General features: G+C 49.0%; 5 protein-coding genes across 8 annotated transcripts; 4 read left to right on the top strand and 1 right to left on the bottom strand.

Annotated features, from left to right (window-relative positions):
• The first annotated feature begins 3352 nt into the window (after positions 1–3352).
• FOIG_04146 (uncharacterized protein) lies at positions 3353–4639 on the top strand. Its single transcript, XM_031202244.1, has 2 exons — positions 3353–3756; positions 3815–4639. The coding sequence occupies exons 1-2, from the start codon at positions 3663–3665 to the stop codon at positions 4186–4188; spliced, it is 468 nt and encodes a 155-aa protein (XP_031067691.1). The 5' UTR covers positions 3353–3662; the 3' UTR covers positions 4189–4639.
• Positions 4640–4782: 143 nt separating this feature from the next.
• Positions 4783–6250, top strand: FOIG_04145 (adenosine deaminase). Its single transcript, XM_031202243.1, has 4 exons — positions 4783–4907; positions 4956–5095; positions 5159–5828; positions 5889–6250. The coding sequence occupies exons 1-4, from the start codon at positions 4878–4880 to the stop codon at positions 6060–6062; spliced, it is 1014 nt and encodes a 337-aa protein (XP_031067690.1). The 5' UTR covers positions 4783–4877; the 3' UTR covers positions 6063–6250.
• A 50-nt stretch (positions 6251–6300) lies between these two features.
• Positions 6301–9585, bottom strand: FOIG_04144 (mitofusin). 2 transcript variants are annotated; one of them, XM_031202242.1, is made up of 3 exons: positions 9265–9555; positions 7066–9210; positions 6313–7014 (listed from the first exon to the last, which is right to left on the bottom strand). In XM_031202242.1, the coding sequence occupies exons 1-3, from the start codon at positions 9437–9439 to the stop codon at positions 6668–6670; spliced, it is 2667 nt and encodes an 888-aa protein (XP_031067689.1). In that variant the 5' UTR covers positions 9440–9555; the 3' UTR covers positions 6313–6667. The 2 variants fall into 2 exon arrangements, with proteins under 2 accessions (XP_031067688.1, XP_031067689.1); XM_031202241.1 differs by having other exon boundaries at positions 6301–7014; positions 7066–9585.
• A 122-nt stretch (positions 9586–9707) lies between these two features.
• Positions 9708–11285, top strand: FOIG_04143 (uncharacterized protein). Of its 2 annotated transcripts, XM_031202239.1 has the most exons (4): positions 9708–9943; positions 10009–10284; positions 10341–10598; positions 10650–11285. In XM_031202239.1, exons 1-4 carry the CDS (start codon positions 9938–9940, stop codon positions 10794–10796), a joined length of 687 nt encoding a protein of 228 aa, XP_031067686.1. In that variant the 5' UTR covers positions 9708–9937; the 3' UTR covers positions 10797–11285. The 2 variants fall into 2 exon arrangements, with proteins under 2 accessions (XP_031067686.1, XP_031067687.1); XM_031202240.1 differs by having other exon boundaries at positions 9708–10284.
• A 245-nt stretch (positions 11286–11530) lies between these two features.
• On the top strand, positions 11531–15077 carry FOIG_04142 (protein phosphatase). 2 transcript variants are annotated; one of them, XM_031202237.1, is made up of 3 exons: positions 11531–12051; positions 12573–14111; positions 14164–15077. In XM_031202237.1, exons 2-3 carry the CDS (start codon positions 12870–12872, stop codon positions 14650–14652), a joined length of 1731 nt encoding a protein of 576 aa, XP_031067684.1. In that variant the 5' UTR covers positions 11531–12051; positions 12573–12869; the 3' UTR covers positions 14653–15077. The 2 variants fall into 2 exon arrangements, with proteins under 2 accessions (XP_031067684.1, XP_031067685.1); XM_031202238.1 differs by lacking the exon at positions 11531–12051 and having other exon boundaries at positions 12243–14111.
• Positions 15078–16123: the final 1046 nt, after the last annotated feature.

Raw genomic sequence — 16123 nt, 5'->3', positions numbered from 1 at the left:
TACCCACCTATTTTTCTCGAGCTTCCATTTGGCTTGGGCTTGTCGTAGAAGTTTCTATTTTTGTTCTTGCTACTGGTACCTGAGTTCATCACATCATCGACTGAATGGAAGCCGTCTTTTCCGGTCCTTTTTTCAGAGAGATTACTCTGTATGCTCCTCGTGTTCATGATCACCTGCATATTCTTTCAAATTTCGGCAATAAAAAGTTCTTTTGAGCCAGATGATGAATTGCATAGAAAGTCAAATACGCACCTTTGTCATAATACGCTGGCACATGGTTGGTTTGCTTGAGTGACGGACCAATCAGCTCAACTCTCGACTAGCCAAACCTGGGGACAAACTGGCAAGCTTCGGCATAATATCAAAGAGGAATATCACAATGTCAGTTCTGTTTCCTCATTGAGGACACTTGCTTGTCTACAAAAGACATCAATTATCACTTCGTTCGGCGGTACGTATTCTGCAAGTACCTACGATACCTTGCTGGTGTCTGGCTGGCCATTTTTAAGGTGCCACCAAGTGGAATGTTGGGGAAGAGTTTTCCTCGACGACGGCAGCTAGTGGCTGAGCGAGGGGCCCCCAGAACGCCTAGACACTGAGATTCCCTGAGGTGTCACAGGTGGTGAGCAATCAACTCCACCATCGAGGCCATGCGCTGCCCTGTTTGTGGGTATTGTTCTATCCATACCCGGCAGAACGTGCTGCCGGCCCCCGGAGATCCTCAGGTACCGTCCTCGTACCTTACTCTACTTGAGCCGCTTGCAGTGCCCGCTATCTGATCGGCTAACGACGCTATAACCAGATGGATTCGACCCAATGGGACCCATGCTTCTTTGGTGCACCGTCCGGGGATCAGGGTCGCCCGTGCATGATCACGATAGCTTCATTGACCCTTTCTTTGACGAGTGACGGCTCGCCATGGAGATTGGAGCCCATACCTGGCGTCTTGCGGTGAGGGGGAAATAGTTAGCTTAGACGAACCGGAGCTCCAAATCACTACCCGGAGGACGCAGTCACAAAGAACGGAGCACTCTAACCAACAAATAGGGCCGGGGAGCTTTCCCTGACGGTGTTGACGAATGCTTTTTGTGGTACCTTGCCAATAGCTATGGTAAGGAGCTGTCACCGTATCCCAGCATCATATCACATCCATTCTTTCTGCTCTTCAAATTCGCATCGCGGGGCAGCCCCTCCTAACAGGTACACGCAAACCAACGGCACAGACACGTGTTGATTGCAAATGTGACCTTGTGCATTTTTTTTACTCAAGGTTTATGACGAGTCTTTACGGACATATTCAAAGCTGGACAGAATTGTCAGAAATTAGTTGCTCATCAAGTCCTGCTGTGTGTGGTTGAGTTAGGTATTGTAGCCAAGTACATGGTGTAAATAAAGGCCAGTTTAGGTTGTCTCTTACACGCCGTCAACACCTCCCGTCAAGTTCCCCAGACAGGGTCCCGATTACTTACCCAAATGGCTCACCTTGACACCGTGCCGGCGGCCCAAGCGTCTCCTAAAAGATACCTTACCTCGTCCATTCTATATCAGGTTGTGCGTGCCATTGCTACCATGTTGCTTCTTCTATTGCGAGTCCAGAAAGAACTGTCCCTGAGCTTCTGAAGCTAAGCGAATGTCTGAGTAGAGATTGCCCAATCGGTGGTTTCGTCCCCTGTCTATCCACTCCTCTACAAAGTATCACGGCCTCGACAAGTCTTGTCTACAAGCTACACAACCAACATCACACGGCATTCTTTGGTATCGTAGACGAGATTTCCTATGGATCACGAGGTTCGTGCCTGTATAACTATTCTCCCATTCAATGCTTCGTAATCTAAAACCCTTGTGCGAATTGCATCGGATATGTTTACCGCTCATCACGGCAATTAGGTCTATATTTGTCGAATGTATATACGTAATCTTCTTACATCTCGATACAGTGAAACGGGCTGAAAGGTCACGATGCCAGATGTTTAATTGCCAATGGCTTCTCGTCAAATATTGACGAGCTCCATTAAAGGTCATGTGTTGTACCCCTTGGAGCAGGGGAATGAACAAATTACGTACTAGTCTCGTTGCTTACAGGATACCAAAACCAACGTCTCAAAGCGATCTAGAAGCTAGGTCAAACTTGAACACTCCAACAACTCAACAAGACAGATTCCAAACATCCACTCCCGACTTTTCCGGTCGTCCCTCTTCCTTCCTGTGTCTCACAATACGTCCGTGACTCTCTTTCTTGCGTTTTCTGCTTTTCCTAATTACAATACTTTTATCTACGAACTGTAACAAGGACGAGGAACAACAAGTATAGACACAAGGTCCATACCTACCAGGTAAAAGTCAGGCGCTGCGTATAGCCTTCTAGCCAAAGCTACGTTCAGTCCTGAAGAAACCGTTCGCAAGGTCCTCCTGGTTTCTTTCCGAGACTCTTCTGACATGAACAAACACATCGGTTCATGATAATGCTGGTTCTGCAAATCATAGCCGCGAAGTCGCAGGTATATGGTTGATCAGCTTTACATATTACGTACCAACTTGTATCTCTTGGACATGTCATCTTTTGTGAGAAGGTAAGGTAACAGGAACTTCTCGAGTTGTCTCTCTACTAGACAACGTGGTATTGCTTGCACACCTTCTATGCCAGGCACAGGCTGGTTCCCTCAGAGACTGGCATATTCTTGCCGGGTTCAGTGAGCATTACCATATGGCCCTGCGGTGCATATTAAGTCAGCATGTATGTGTCGCGGTCCTTTTGAATGATCCAAATGCCAACTTTACATATATGAATCTTGACCAACAAGATACATTACATGGTGGCAGGCTCACACGACTTCGGCAGAATATTGCCGAAGTCATAGTGGACAACATGGAATTCCTGAGTGTGACATTTATACTGCCAATGTCGTCATGAGCATTCAATGGTTGAAATAGGTTGCGGCAGGATCATTACTGTGATCGAGACGATGGGTGGCGACGAGTAAGCCAAGACTAGGGTTATTCGAGCACGATGAGGGGGCAAATGGCCGCCCACCACTCGATTTCCAGCATTCTGTTCTGAAGCGCGCCTCTACTGTAGAATGGACGTGACATGATGGGATACCGAGAATGAGACTAATACTCCTTATTGTCTCAGAGCTCTACTGCATAACGCTCACAATATGTCCCTGACCACGGCCTAGTATTTGTTCAAGAAAATGTCATGAGGATGAATTTATCCAATGGCTCTGCATGAGAAATGATGATAACAGTTCCATTTCGCATTCTCAAAGCTCCTCCTGTACTTTGCAGTAAGAGGCTCGATGATGGTTGTCTATGGAGGGTGCACGTGACGATAGTTGCTGGTGAACTCATCGGCTAAACCAGGGTGGTGTAAGTGGAGCACCCAAGCAACTTCCAAAGAAAAATTACTCCCATGACATCGTGACGCCCAACGTCAACGCCAACTCATCAACCAGTCACCGAGAGAACATATTTTCTTATCGGGCGGAGATTTGTCAACATCGCTTATCTCACCAGATTCTTCCAGCAATCACGATATATTCACAAGCCTTGTGATTTGGGCTGCGACTATTCGGCAATTCCTTCTCCACCAAAAGCTCTTCAACAGCTCTTAATACCTTCACAATCGACTACTCGATACACAACACTTTCAGCTATCCAAGATGGTTACTCTTACCGAGGTTGAGGACGAGCACTTCCAGCACCCTCAGGCTGGTCCCGATATTGAGGAGGACGATGACGACTACTCCGATACTGGTAATTAACAACCCCGCGCCTTTAATCGCGATATTGTCCATGCTAACAACGCCCGTAGACTCCGAGATTTCCAACGAGTCCGACTACGATCCTTCAGAAGAGACTCTTGCTGAGCGACTATACGCACTGCGCGACATCGTCCCCCCAACTACTCGCTCATGGATCTCCGGCAAGGCCAACACCATCGGTAACGCTGCCTGGAGCGTTCTCTCTTTCAGTGGCAAGGGCGCTTGGGTGCTCACCACCTCTGCCCTGTTCTTTGGTGTTCCCTTCGCTTTGTCTTTCGCCGAGGATCAGCAGCTCACTGCTATGGAGCAAGAGTACAACATGCGACAAAGCGGCAGTGAACTTTTGACCGCTGGCTCCGAACAGAGCACCGCTGACCAAGTTGGCGCCGCCCTCGATGGCAAGCCTGCCCAACCTTCTCTGTAAACAAATAAGTTGGAGTCACGCAATCAAAAAACCTTGACCTTACGTTTCTGGGTATGAGGATATCTTAGACAGTGCCTTTTGTTGCCAGGCGCAGTCATTATTGGGCCGGAAAATACGGCTTCCCATGTGTACAATAATTGTTTACGGCGTATATGGCCGATGAAGACCTATGATGGATGCAACTGGGTTTGACCGGGAGGAACGAGAAGCGCAACGCATCCACGGCGCATGGTTACTGGTGTAAAGTATAAGATGGGGTTGGTAATGGCTGCGATCTCATCTCCAGGAAAGGTGGTTTCACATGTATTTCGTCACATTAGAGCTGTATCATTGATGACTTATGTGTGAGCTTTATATAAACCACAGCTTGTTCTGCCTTCGTATTGTGCATTGCTTGAGACAATAACGATGAATGGGAAAGTCACGGAATGTGATGAAATTGAAAAGAAGCTTCTAGTCATAGCAGCTCGTTCGACCAAGTGTATTGCTCTTAATGTTTTCGATGATTGTGATGATGTAGGATCTCCATCAAGTTCAGGGTAGGTATTCTGGCTGACACTAACTTTCATGGTAAGGGATAGATGAGTATCAATTCTCTCAGTTACACCCTGACAGACTAACTAGAGACTCTACATATTCCCAGCTAACGCTGAATAAGTAGCTGTCACGCAAAACGAACAAAGCCAACCATGGACTTTGTTGGACTGCCAAAGATAGAGGTTGTTTAAACCCCACGTTCCATGTTTTTGGCACTGACGATATGCAAGCTTCACGCCCATTTGACTGGGAGCATCTCACGCCGTGCTCTCCATGAGGTATGGCTACGTAAAAAGGAGACAAGTAACACCGACCTAGAAGATCCTCTGATCGTCATGCCTGAAGGGAAACATGATTACAACCTGCAAACGTTAGTCTTGCCTCTATCGATTGGCAGTCACAGGATTAGACACAAGCTGACTTCACTTCACAGCTTCTTCCCGCTTTTCAGCAGTTACATATATAACCTTATCACGGATGAGGAATCTGTTCGAGATACTACCAAATGTGTATTGACAGACTTTCTCAATGATGGCGTCTGCTATCTCGAGCTTCGAACAACACCACGCGCCACGCCTCAACTCTCAGCAGAGCAGTACATCTCAATCCTTCTTGACACAATCTCGTCATTTGAGTCCCAGAACCCTCAGCTACACACTCGTTTGATCCTCGCTGTCGATCGGCGACACACCCCTGAGCAGGCTGCTTTCACCCTTGAGCTTGCTCTGACATACCGTGAGCAGGGAGTCGTTGGCTTGGATCTCTGCGGTGATCCAACAGCGAGGCCAGCAGGCGAGATAAGTGTCTTCACTCCTGTGTTCTTAGAGGCAAGAAAGAAGGGCTTAGGGATTACGGTTCACTTTGCTGAAGCTGAGGCGAGTGGGTCGAAGGAGGAGTTGAGTACGCTGCTCTCTTGGGAACCGGGCAGGCTGGGACATGTGATTTGGGAGGATGAAGAGACCAAGAAGGAGATCACAAAGAGAGCGTTGTGTCTCGAGTTATGCCTGAGCTGCAATGTCAGAGCCGGGATGGTGTTGGGCGGCTTCGAAGGCCACCACTTTGGGCACTGGAGAGGTGTCAACGGCCCTAAGATCTCACTCAGCGTAAGTTACTGAACTTGTGTTCATGAAAGGGAGAAACATAAAGATTGACAATGATCATAGACTGATGATGTGGGCGTGTTCGGAAGCCCCTTGTCTAACGAATATAGACTCGTCGCGGAACATTTTGGCCTTGATCGTCAGGCTATATGTGAGCTTGCGCGACAACCTATTGATGGCATATTTGGAGGCGAACGGGAGAAAGAAAGGCTGAGAAATATAATGTGGACACAGTGAGCTTGACAGCTGCTATCGCTATTGCACAGAGGTGTTATGCTGTAGTGCCCGAAGCTTGCATATTATCATGGCCATAGAGTGTCAGAAGACTTTGAGACCCTTCCAACTGAGAGAGAAAATAAAAGTAGTCGCATAGCCTGCTATGTTTATCTTAAAATTTGTCCACAGTTATCCAAGTTTATCCTCAACTTGTTTAAGAATTTTCATCACTTTGGACTGAGTTATTGTGACATCGCTAGAAGGCCAATGGATGCGGTATGAATATCGACGTCATCATTTAGGCATAAGCTATTAGAAAAGTGTCTACTCTAGTGAAGTTGTGTTTACTAGCAAGGCGTATTGCATCGCCCACGAACAGCTATCGAGCGGTTGAAGCATCAATAGTTAATTCATACTGCTGTGACTCGCTAACAAGGTATGAGGAGAGAAGTTGATATCAAAGCCAAATCAGGAGCATCTCGTGTTCTTCCATCGCATTACATATGGAAACGACCCTGCCCATAAACGCCGTACTTTTTTGGTTGTCGTCTCAATCTGAAACGTTAACGTTAACCCCATCGGTAAACATCCAAGTCGTGTTCGTCCAAGTTTCCGTAGCTTCATCATCAATGCATGCCAACTGGCGGAGTCTCAAGGTCAACACCTTCGACCCTGGCGCGCTCACCATCGCTCTGGCGGATGAGGTTGAGGAAATAACGAGAGGCGCGCTCACTCTCGCCCTTGACCTTGATAGTCTCCTCTCGCTTTGCGCTCAAGTCCTTGAGGCTTTGGTCAAGGCCGACCCGAAGGTTGTCAGCGGGAATGCGGAGGACCTTGCGAACGGAAGAGGAGATACGAGAGGAGTTGGAGTGAACATAATCCAACTCAGCAAGCTGAGTCGAGATCTTTGTAGCAAGGCGAGGAGGCAGAGAGTTGGGAATCTGCTGCAGAACATAGGCGGAGGCAGCAACAGCTATTAACAATTAGTGACTTGGCATTCTTGAAAGTTACATGGTTCACTTACCAGCCACGAGAATGCCAGGAATGATGAGCTGGCGTAGGTTCTCGTTGCTCAAGATGCGAGTTGCTGTGATAGCCTGATCCATCCACGTGTTCATACCAATCATCCGGGGTACAACGGCGCCGGCAACTGTAAGGGCCATACCAGTGCCAGCAAACTTTTCCTGTCGCTGTAACAAGGTAGTCCAGTCGACAAAGTCGATCAGTTCTGTGGGAATATCGACCTGGCGAGCAAGAGCATCTCGCTTGCGTCGGAACATAACATCAGGTCGGAATTGGAGGTTCTGGAACTCATCACCAACGTGCAGGATACCCAGTTGCTTGATAGCATTGACGCCATACACGGTTTTTCTACGAGCATACTCTTCGCAGTTCGAAACAGAATCTGCAATGCGAGACAGCATAGCTTCCTTGAGATCCTCTGCATATTGGAAAGCATTCCAGATACCGGGGTAGGGTACATCGTAGTGGCTGCTTCCAGAGCGGAGAATGGCCGAGTTAAGAGTGTTTCGAGTGTAGTCGTAGACGTCCTTGCATGTTTCCTCAACGTTGGCATCAACCGACTCGCTTACTTCGGTCTTTGCCCTTCGACTGGATTCCAACTGAGGTTCAAGCTCTTTCAACTCCTGGGTCACTCGCTCCAGTTCCGATTGAGCAACTTCCTGGTTGACATTTGCAAGAGTGTTGACATCATTCAAGATGTTGAGCAGATATGTCCGAGCAGGTGCAAGCTTCGATCGTGCACGCTTCTCAAGCACGAATCTTCGCAGCGATTGCTCCAGAGCCTCGAAGTCTCGCACCTTGTCAAGATCCTTACCCTTACCCTTGTCATCACCATCACCAGGATCACCACTGCCTCCACTTGAACTACCGCTGCCACCAGGGCCGCCAGGAGGCGAGGGGCCGACAGGGATGGCGTTGCTGGACACGAAATGCACAAGCTCGGAGGACTCCTTGTGGGTTCGGGGACTGAGACCGGCAACCTGGTCAAGAACCATCTTCTCACATCGCTTTTTGTCTCGGATAACATCGAATCCGTTAACAACAATAAAAATATATGCCTTCTCAGCAGCAGCAGCCCAAATAAACTCCTTGGCAGACTGTGTAAAGTGATTGGCAGCGGAAACCACGAACACAACCACATCGATCTCCTCCTGCCGGGCAAAGATGGCAGTCGTTTTGGTTGTATCGGAGTTAAGGCCAGGAGCGTCGATCAAGGCAATATCCACCACGCCATTGTTCAAGAGAGATTCGTCAATGCTTCGGCTATCCTTGACGTAGATCTTGCACTGAGTGTAAGTCTCGTTGTCGATGACGATGTTCTCGAGTTCCTTTAGTGAGAAAACATCGTAGGTCGACTCATCGTTTCGGTCGTAGGGCACGTTTTTATGCACTGCATGTACCTCTTCCACACCAGAGTTCTCCCTAGCATCAAGCACCTCACAAAAGATAGCAGTGCAAGGCTGCTGATCCTCAGGAAGAACCTTTCGACGGAGTAAAGCATTGCAGAAAGTTGACTTGCCAGCATTGAGATCGCCTGTGATGAGAACCTTGCTTGCAGTATCCTCGATTCGTTCACGGAGAGCTAGTAGATGTTTGATGCTGGAACTGATTTTGCCGTCGAGGAGCGATGCAATGGAGCTCTTTTCCAATGAATGCACAAGCTCGGTCTGGTGGAGAGCACCGAGCTTGAGATCTAGCTTCAAAATAGAGAACTCTTGAGCAATTTGTGGTGAAACAAGTCGGGGCTCGGGTGTGGATCGATTCTCAGCGGCTCGACTCGATTCGGCGGAACCGTCTTCGACTGTCGTCATGGCACGTCTTAAACCAGGGTTTCGGAAGGAGGATGAGCCTTTGCCTTCCATACCCGTGTGGGCATGGGCAAAGGCGGGCCGTGAGGAGTGTTCGGAGGAGTCGCGGCGAGCTCGTTGAACGGAAGGATAATGTGCGGGCCAGGAAGCATTCATTTCTTGTAAATTTTGAAGCAGTTCGAGCACCTTGTTGATGGAACGACCGAGGGTAGCACGGTGAGCATTATACCACATCTGGTGCACAGCACCCGACGCAGGCCGGTCGTGATGCATTGCCATATCCCATGCTGCGGCGGAACTCATGGAACGCTCATCGCCAGCTATACTTCCACCGTAGCCTGAGTCGACGTCAAGCATGCTCTGGAGACGGGCAGCATGTTCAGATGTCATACCATTTCCGACAGTCATATATTGGACCCGAGAAGAGGACGAGTTTGTGGGTGGCGGAGAAGAGTGGTTGCTGGTGGGCGCGTCGGAATGGCCATGATCGTTGTCACCGTCAGAATCGGGTTCCTGGTGCAGTCGGGCCTTGCCCTTTCCGTTACCGCTGAAATAATCTTGGCTCATGTTGAATCGGTCCTTAGCAGTTCGAGCGGCATATTTTGGATGAGAAGCGAGGGGAAGAAAATATCCTTGGAACCGTGATGCCGATGTAATTATGGCGGTCGGTTGGAGAGGCGAATAAGAATCATTGACAAGTCAGTCGAACGACCCATTTCTGCATGATTTTTGCTACGTACCGATTCCCGATTTGATTGGCGAAATCTGGAGACTTTTGGCGCTTGGACCAAGCGGGCTCTTATCGTGCCGTATCGTGCAAGCAAAGCGGTCTTTCAAGGTTGGCCCAGTCCGATTACGTAGTGTCGGGACATCCGTAGCGCGACCAGGCCATCGACTCTTACCACGCATCTGGATCAAGGCTTGATCTCTTCTCGCTGCCTTGCGCATTTCTGCCTCCTACTTATTTACTATTCGCAAGGACTCTTCCCCTATACCGACTCTTCGACCTCTCTTTACTAAGACCTACCCTCTTTCATCCGTCAACCACCACTACCCCCGCACATCATGAATGTAAGAACAGCGGTGTCGTGCGACAATGCGGCGCGCCCATGATGGCTAATTCGCTCACGATATAGATCCTCGAATGGGCATTCGGAAAGCGCATGACGCCCGCGGAGCGTCTACGCAAGAACCAGCGCATGCTAGATAAGGCCATCCGTGAACTTGATCAGATGCGCGTCAAGCTGGAGAAGCAAGAGAAGACCCTTATTCAACAAATCAAAACGAGCGCCAAGAATGGACAGATGGGAGCTTGCAAGATTCAGGCCAAGGATTTGGTCCGCACGAGACGATACGTCGAAAAGTTTTACAGCATGCGCAGTCAATTACAAAAGATTTCGCTTCGCCTTCAGGTAATTGCATACATTGGATATGAGCGTAGACCAGAGGCTGACCGAATTCGACACAGACATACAGAACGAACGAACAAATGATGCAGGCTATGAAGGGCGCTACCATGGCATTGGGAAGCATGAATAAATCGATGAATCTTCCCCAGCTTCAACGAATCGCCATGGAGTTTGAACGCGAAAACGATATCATGGACCAACGACAAGAGATGATGGACGATGCCATTGATGATGCTATGGATGTGGGAATCGAAGAAGAAGGCGATGAGGTGGTAGAGCAAGTCTTGGAAGAGATTGGTGTGGACTTTAACCAGGCAGTAAGTCATAAAAGTGATGCTACGCAAGCCTTGTCGCTAATACAGTCACAGCTCGGTGAAACACCTACCGCTCTGGGAACTGCGGCGGTACCTGAGGGTAAGATCGCTCAGGCGGTTGGTGGCGGAGGCGGCGGCGGCGGCGGTGGTGACCCTGTTGACGACGACCTGCAAGCAAGACTGGATAGTCTGCGAAAATAGACGAACTGACAGGGCTTCCTTGAAGCCTCAGGAGTTTTGTTTCAGTGATAACCGCCATATCAGTTTAAATGAGGGTACGCTACCATTATTCGGACCCTTCAGCCCACAGAAGATGGCCATATGTCCGATGTCATGATCGATCTTTGGCCATAGGAAGAAGGAAGGGAGCTTCATGGTACTATGTTTGTTCCGGTGCATTGGTGTCTGGAGAATTGTCTTACAAATCATCAGCTTTGCAGTTTTTCTGTGCTTTATAGAAAACAATACTCGCTGCTTGTCAGGCCTGTTGAAAACGTGGGCAACGCTTGACCAACTTGTCAGTCGATTTGCGTCTACTTCAGTTTGTGTTGATATACTCGCACTATTATAAATATCCTCAATTTGGATGATGGGTAAAGTAGAATCTATTGGATCACACAAAACGGTATCATTTGCAATAAACAGGCAACCTATCTGAGTATGGCTTTGACGGCAGTCCCAGACCTCCACGTGTACAGCCGGCAACGGCTTTGGGGAAAAGAAGCTGGCCGTATGAGAACGGATTTGATCTTAGGAAAAATTAACCCCGAGCCTGTTAGCTTCATCTGACTGACGGCAGAGCGATTGTGGGATTATTTAGATGCTAGTTTCGGATGTCTCGGGGCGAGGATGGCTTCCCTCGCACCGACTTATTGTTGGAAACACATATCAAACGTGTCAATAACTAACACGCAAAATCAGGGTCCAGTTAATATGCGTTTCCTAGAGCTGATTCATTGCTAAGATCGACACATCCATTTCTATTGAAACCCAAAGCCGAGAATCGCAAATTTGCCCAAGATCCATTTGCCTGCACAGCGCTAAACAGCGCGGTCGTGAGCCAGTAAACGTCACTCGCCCGTGGATACGTCAGTGGCCAACAGCCAGACACAGCGCACAATCAGATCTTGAGGCACGTCCAGCTTAAGCGCAGCCCCCCGCCCCCACTGACGCTCACCAATCCCCAGCTGCAGTGCGTCAGGTAGCTCCGCCCTCCACTCCATCCATTCACCTCTGGTTCCAGTACTTTATTAGCCCAGCTAATTCATCCAACGAAACGTCCTAAAGCAACCTTGCCAACTCTTCATCAACTACGACACGACTTTCTGTAGACTCACTGGCTTGTATTAAGCCTTAACTTGATCCGCTTAACTTGCAGGACGTCCCTCTCTGTCCTCTGAATACTTTCCAGTTCAACTCTCCAGTGTTGAAATAGTCTTTCCACACTCAGCGCCAGGTACGTTCGTTTGCTGCTCACTTCAACTTATTGCACTGCTTTATTGGAAGAACTATTAAGTTACTTCGACACATGTGTTCCCTCTGTTCTTAGCTCCAGCCGCAATATGATCCTGTTTATTGGACTCGTGGATTATCAGATCTATATGATTACCTATTCCCCGCCAGCGCAGCCGCTTCCCTTGTGGCGTCTACGTCACGTTTCTTGAATTACGATGCGCTCAGCATCATGCCTCGACCTCACAGCCAACGGTTGGCACGGTTCATTGGTGCTGCATCGAGTTTAAGTACGGCCCTGTCCCCGCCGTCCGATAGTCCCAATGGTGTGAACTGTGGTCATCTCCAACAACTATCACTGGGGTGACGACAGAAGTCAAACTTATCAGTCCGCGCGCTTAGCTACATCATCAACGTTTTCCTTACGACCTGCACGCACTCATTGCTCTATTCCTATTCTCGTTTATTTATCATCCTTGGCGACATAGAATGATGCTCTCGGTTCATCCTCTCTAACTCTTACAGGTCCGCCTTGCGCTGACGAATTAAACACGCCAAGCTGGTCTCGACCAGCACCCCGCCCCCTACCCTTACCACGACGGTATACTTCCACAGCTACCGCAACGTTCGCGTGTAGCGATTCTACAAAGCCCTACTCCGACGACGATAGAACCGATACCGAGCTTCAGCCTTCCACAGCATCAACAGTGCTGACGTTCCCTCTCTGCGCAACACCACCTAGTATTCTCTTGTCCCTAACACAAGCTGGCGAGCAACAAGCGTCGCAGTCTCTCCTCGACTGGAGGAAGTCTGCTGAATAGAATGTTTGGCGGCAGTTCCAACAACTCAGCGGGCAACAAATCCGAGAGCGATTCAAAATCCGATAAATCCCCTTCTCCCGAACCTGGCCCAGGCCCCAGCGCTCCGGCTCCAATTAAGACAACTGATCAGGCTGCAAGCGGTGAAAAGCGCAGTGGAAATGGCAGCCCTCCCACTCGACAGGATACCGGTGGATCGACCGACAAGAAACGCAGAAGTAGCAGCGTCAGTAGTCGGGCTAGCAGTCTTCTTGCGTCCGCCAAAAACTCGCTCAACTTCTCCCAGAGCAGTCGCAGTGGGGGCTCTGAAGTGAGCTCCCAGACACCTCTCCAGAAGCTTGGCAAACAGGATCCCGCTCTTGCAGTCCCCCAGGGTCAACATAATAACTCTGCTGGAGAATCCATGCCGGGTCCCAAGTCTACGTTTCGCGTTGGTGTTTGGGAAGATAGGAACAAGAAATGCCGTCGCACTATGGAAGACACTCATGCCTTTCTCTATAATTTTGTGCAGACCCCAGCCTTAAACGACGTGTCTTTAAAGGATAAGCCTGAAGGTGAGGATCGGGAATCAGTTTCCTCCGACATGGTTGAGTCAGACAATGGTTATTTTGCTATCTTCGACGGACATGCTGGTACATTTGCAGCCGACTGGTGTGGCAAAAAGCTGCACCTCATTCTTGAGGACATCATACGCAAGAACCCCAACGCTCTGATTCCTGAAGTCTTAGACCAGGCCTTCACGGCCGCTGATGCACAGTTGGAAAAGCTGCCCCTAAAGAACAGTGGTTGCACTGCAGCTGTTGCAGTCTTACGCTGGGAGGATCGAGCGTCGAATGATCGATCAGCCATTAAGTCCGCTAGGCCGGAAGAGCCTGTTGAAATGGATAAAGCAAAAGATGGAGCTTCGAATGACGAGGCAACCAAAGCTACAAATTCAAAAGGAAAGGGTAGCGGACGACAGAGGGTACTGTATACCGCAAATGTTGGTGATGCCCGCATCATTCTTTGCCGAGGTGGAAAGGCCCTGAGACTTTCTTACGACCACAAGGGCAGTGACGAAGTCGAGGGTAAAAGAATCGCCGCCGCCGGAGGCCTGATTCTAAATAACCGCGTCAACGGCGTTCTGGCTGTAACCCGGGCTCTTGGTGATGCCTACATGAAGAAGCTTGTCACGGGTCACCCCTATACCACCGAGACGGTCATTCAGGCTGATAGTGACGAGTTCATTATCATTGCTTGCGACGGAGTAAGTTGAGCCTCAAATGCAAGTGCAAACCACGAGATACTAACAACCACAGATTTGGGACGTATGTAGTGACCAGGAAGCGGTTGATCTCGTGCGCAATGTTGAGGATCCCATATCGGCCTCAAAGCAGCTTGTTGACTATGCACTAAACCGCTTCAGCACTGACAACCTGTCCTGCATGGTCGTCCGACTGGACCAGAACAAGGAGGCTGCAGTCGAGGTGGAAGGTGCAGCGTCCCAGGTCAGTGAGGCAGACAAGATTGTCAGCGAGACTAAACAAAAGATTGCAGACGGTAGCACGCCCGCCGTCGGTGTATCAGCGACTAGCAACGCGCCCCAATCCGAACCCCCTATAGCTGTTCAGGAAGGGAATTTTGTGCCAACTTCACTGGATGAAGTGGTTACAGAGGAGCCTCCTCATGTTGCAGATCCAAAATCGGATGAGGTCCCTATATTGAATAAGGCCGCTGTTGAAGAGGCCCGCAAGGATAAGCCAGCCGCAGACAAGCCAGCGGAAGAGAAGCCCGCTGGGCAGGCATAGTTCAAATACACTGGGTAGACATGAGGCACTATGGACACACCCCAGACTACTTATTTGGTCTCAGAGCAAGAGCTTCATCATTCAGTGAGAACGGGATACGGATCTAGCGGGTTGTTCGTCTCTCCACCTGGACCATTCCCCATCTCCTTGGATCAAGGCTTGTAAAGTGCGGTGATATGATGTGCATGCAAGGTGCTGTGATGGGATTCATGTCTTGAGTAGGTTTACACAGAGCTGAAAGGAGCTTGATCAGCCTTGAGTTGTTTCTATAGGTTAGCTGAGGAGCGCCCTCGTACATGCGAAAGGAGGGGTGACACTGCTGATGCAGTACAATGGTGTATTGATAATATCATGATTACGACTTGGAACAAGAGTCGATCTTTCGAGTTCATTCTTTGTATCTGATACTTGTTGCTAGGTTATATATGCATTGCCATCTACTGCCATAAGCCAGCTATGCCTCTCTATATCCGTGTTGTAACGTTGATGTACAATCTTGTCAGGCTTGTACAGCCGAAGCGGCTCGTGTTGAATACTTTGATTAAAGTAGGTATGGATCCCACTATTTGTTCTAGGATGCTTCGACTGAGCTTCCATCCTTCTAGTCAAGGGATAGACTGGTACGGATACTGAATCGCTAGTTTGGCGTCAAGCTCCATTCTATTGACTGCAAGTGATTGGCAATTACAGCGTCACCCGCTATGTTGCAGACAGTCGTAATTGGGACCAACCAAACAATCTCCTGCAGCTCATAATATCGTTCAGCGTAGACGACTCCGTCGCAGAATGTCGCGTGCCAACGGTTGTACTCTGACACTGACGTATGTTGACAAGGCGACGGGTTCTGCTTCCAAACGTTCCGGAGTCGGTAAAACCAACGCCAAAATGTGTTTACCTTGTTAACTTAGATTGGGGGTGGAGAAGCCGGGGCGGGAGAGGAGGTTACTTTGTTGCTGGAGTGGGTGGCTTTGATCTACCAGAATTGGAACTCTGGATCAAACTTAGATTGATTTTGATAGAGGACGAGTATTGAACTCTGCGAGTCATGATGATCTCTTTTCTTGTCTGGCTGGCTGTTTTGCATCATAACTATGTCTTCATACATAAGATACCTATGTTAACATATGTGTACTTCGTACGAGGCGACAAGAGAGATGAGGCTAAATCGTCATCTCGTCTAGTTGTCGTCGTTTCGTTTCATGACACAGCTCTTTTCGTCTATGTACAAGCTACTTTGAGTTGATGTTTACTGTCTCGTCAAAATTTCTTGGTTCTGTCATGCAGCCAACCCTAAGTCGTCGCTCAGCAGCACTGTATCGCCTTGTGTTTTGTAACTTTGTGTGATGGCCTACTAGTTAGTTCTGGATTGGGTTGGTTGTCTTGGTATACCCGATCCCTGACGGGAACCCAAGACGCTATTCATCATTCATTCCAGCGCGAGACTCCCTTTTTGGCTGGCGCGCAATTTGCA

Source organism: Fusarium odoratissimum (assembly GCF_000260195.1).
Source record: "Fusarium odoratissimum NRRL 54006 unplaced genomic scaffold supercont1.5, whole genome shotgun sequence".
NCBI classification, from domain to species: domain Eukaryota; kingdom Fungi; phylum Ascomycota; class Sordariomycetes; order Hypocreales; family Nectriaceae; genus Fusarium; species Fusarium odoratissimum.
Note: the sequence above shows the minus strand (reverse complement) of the source record. Positions and strands in the feature narration are given on the sequence as shown.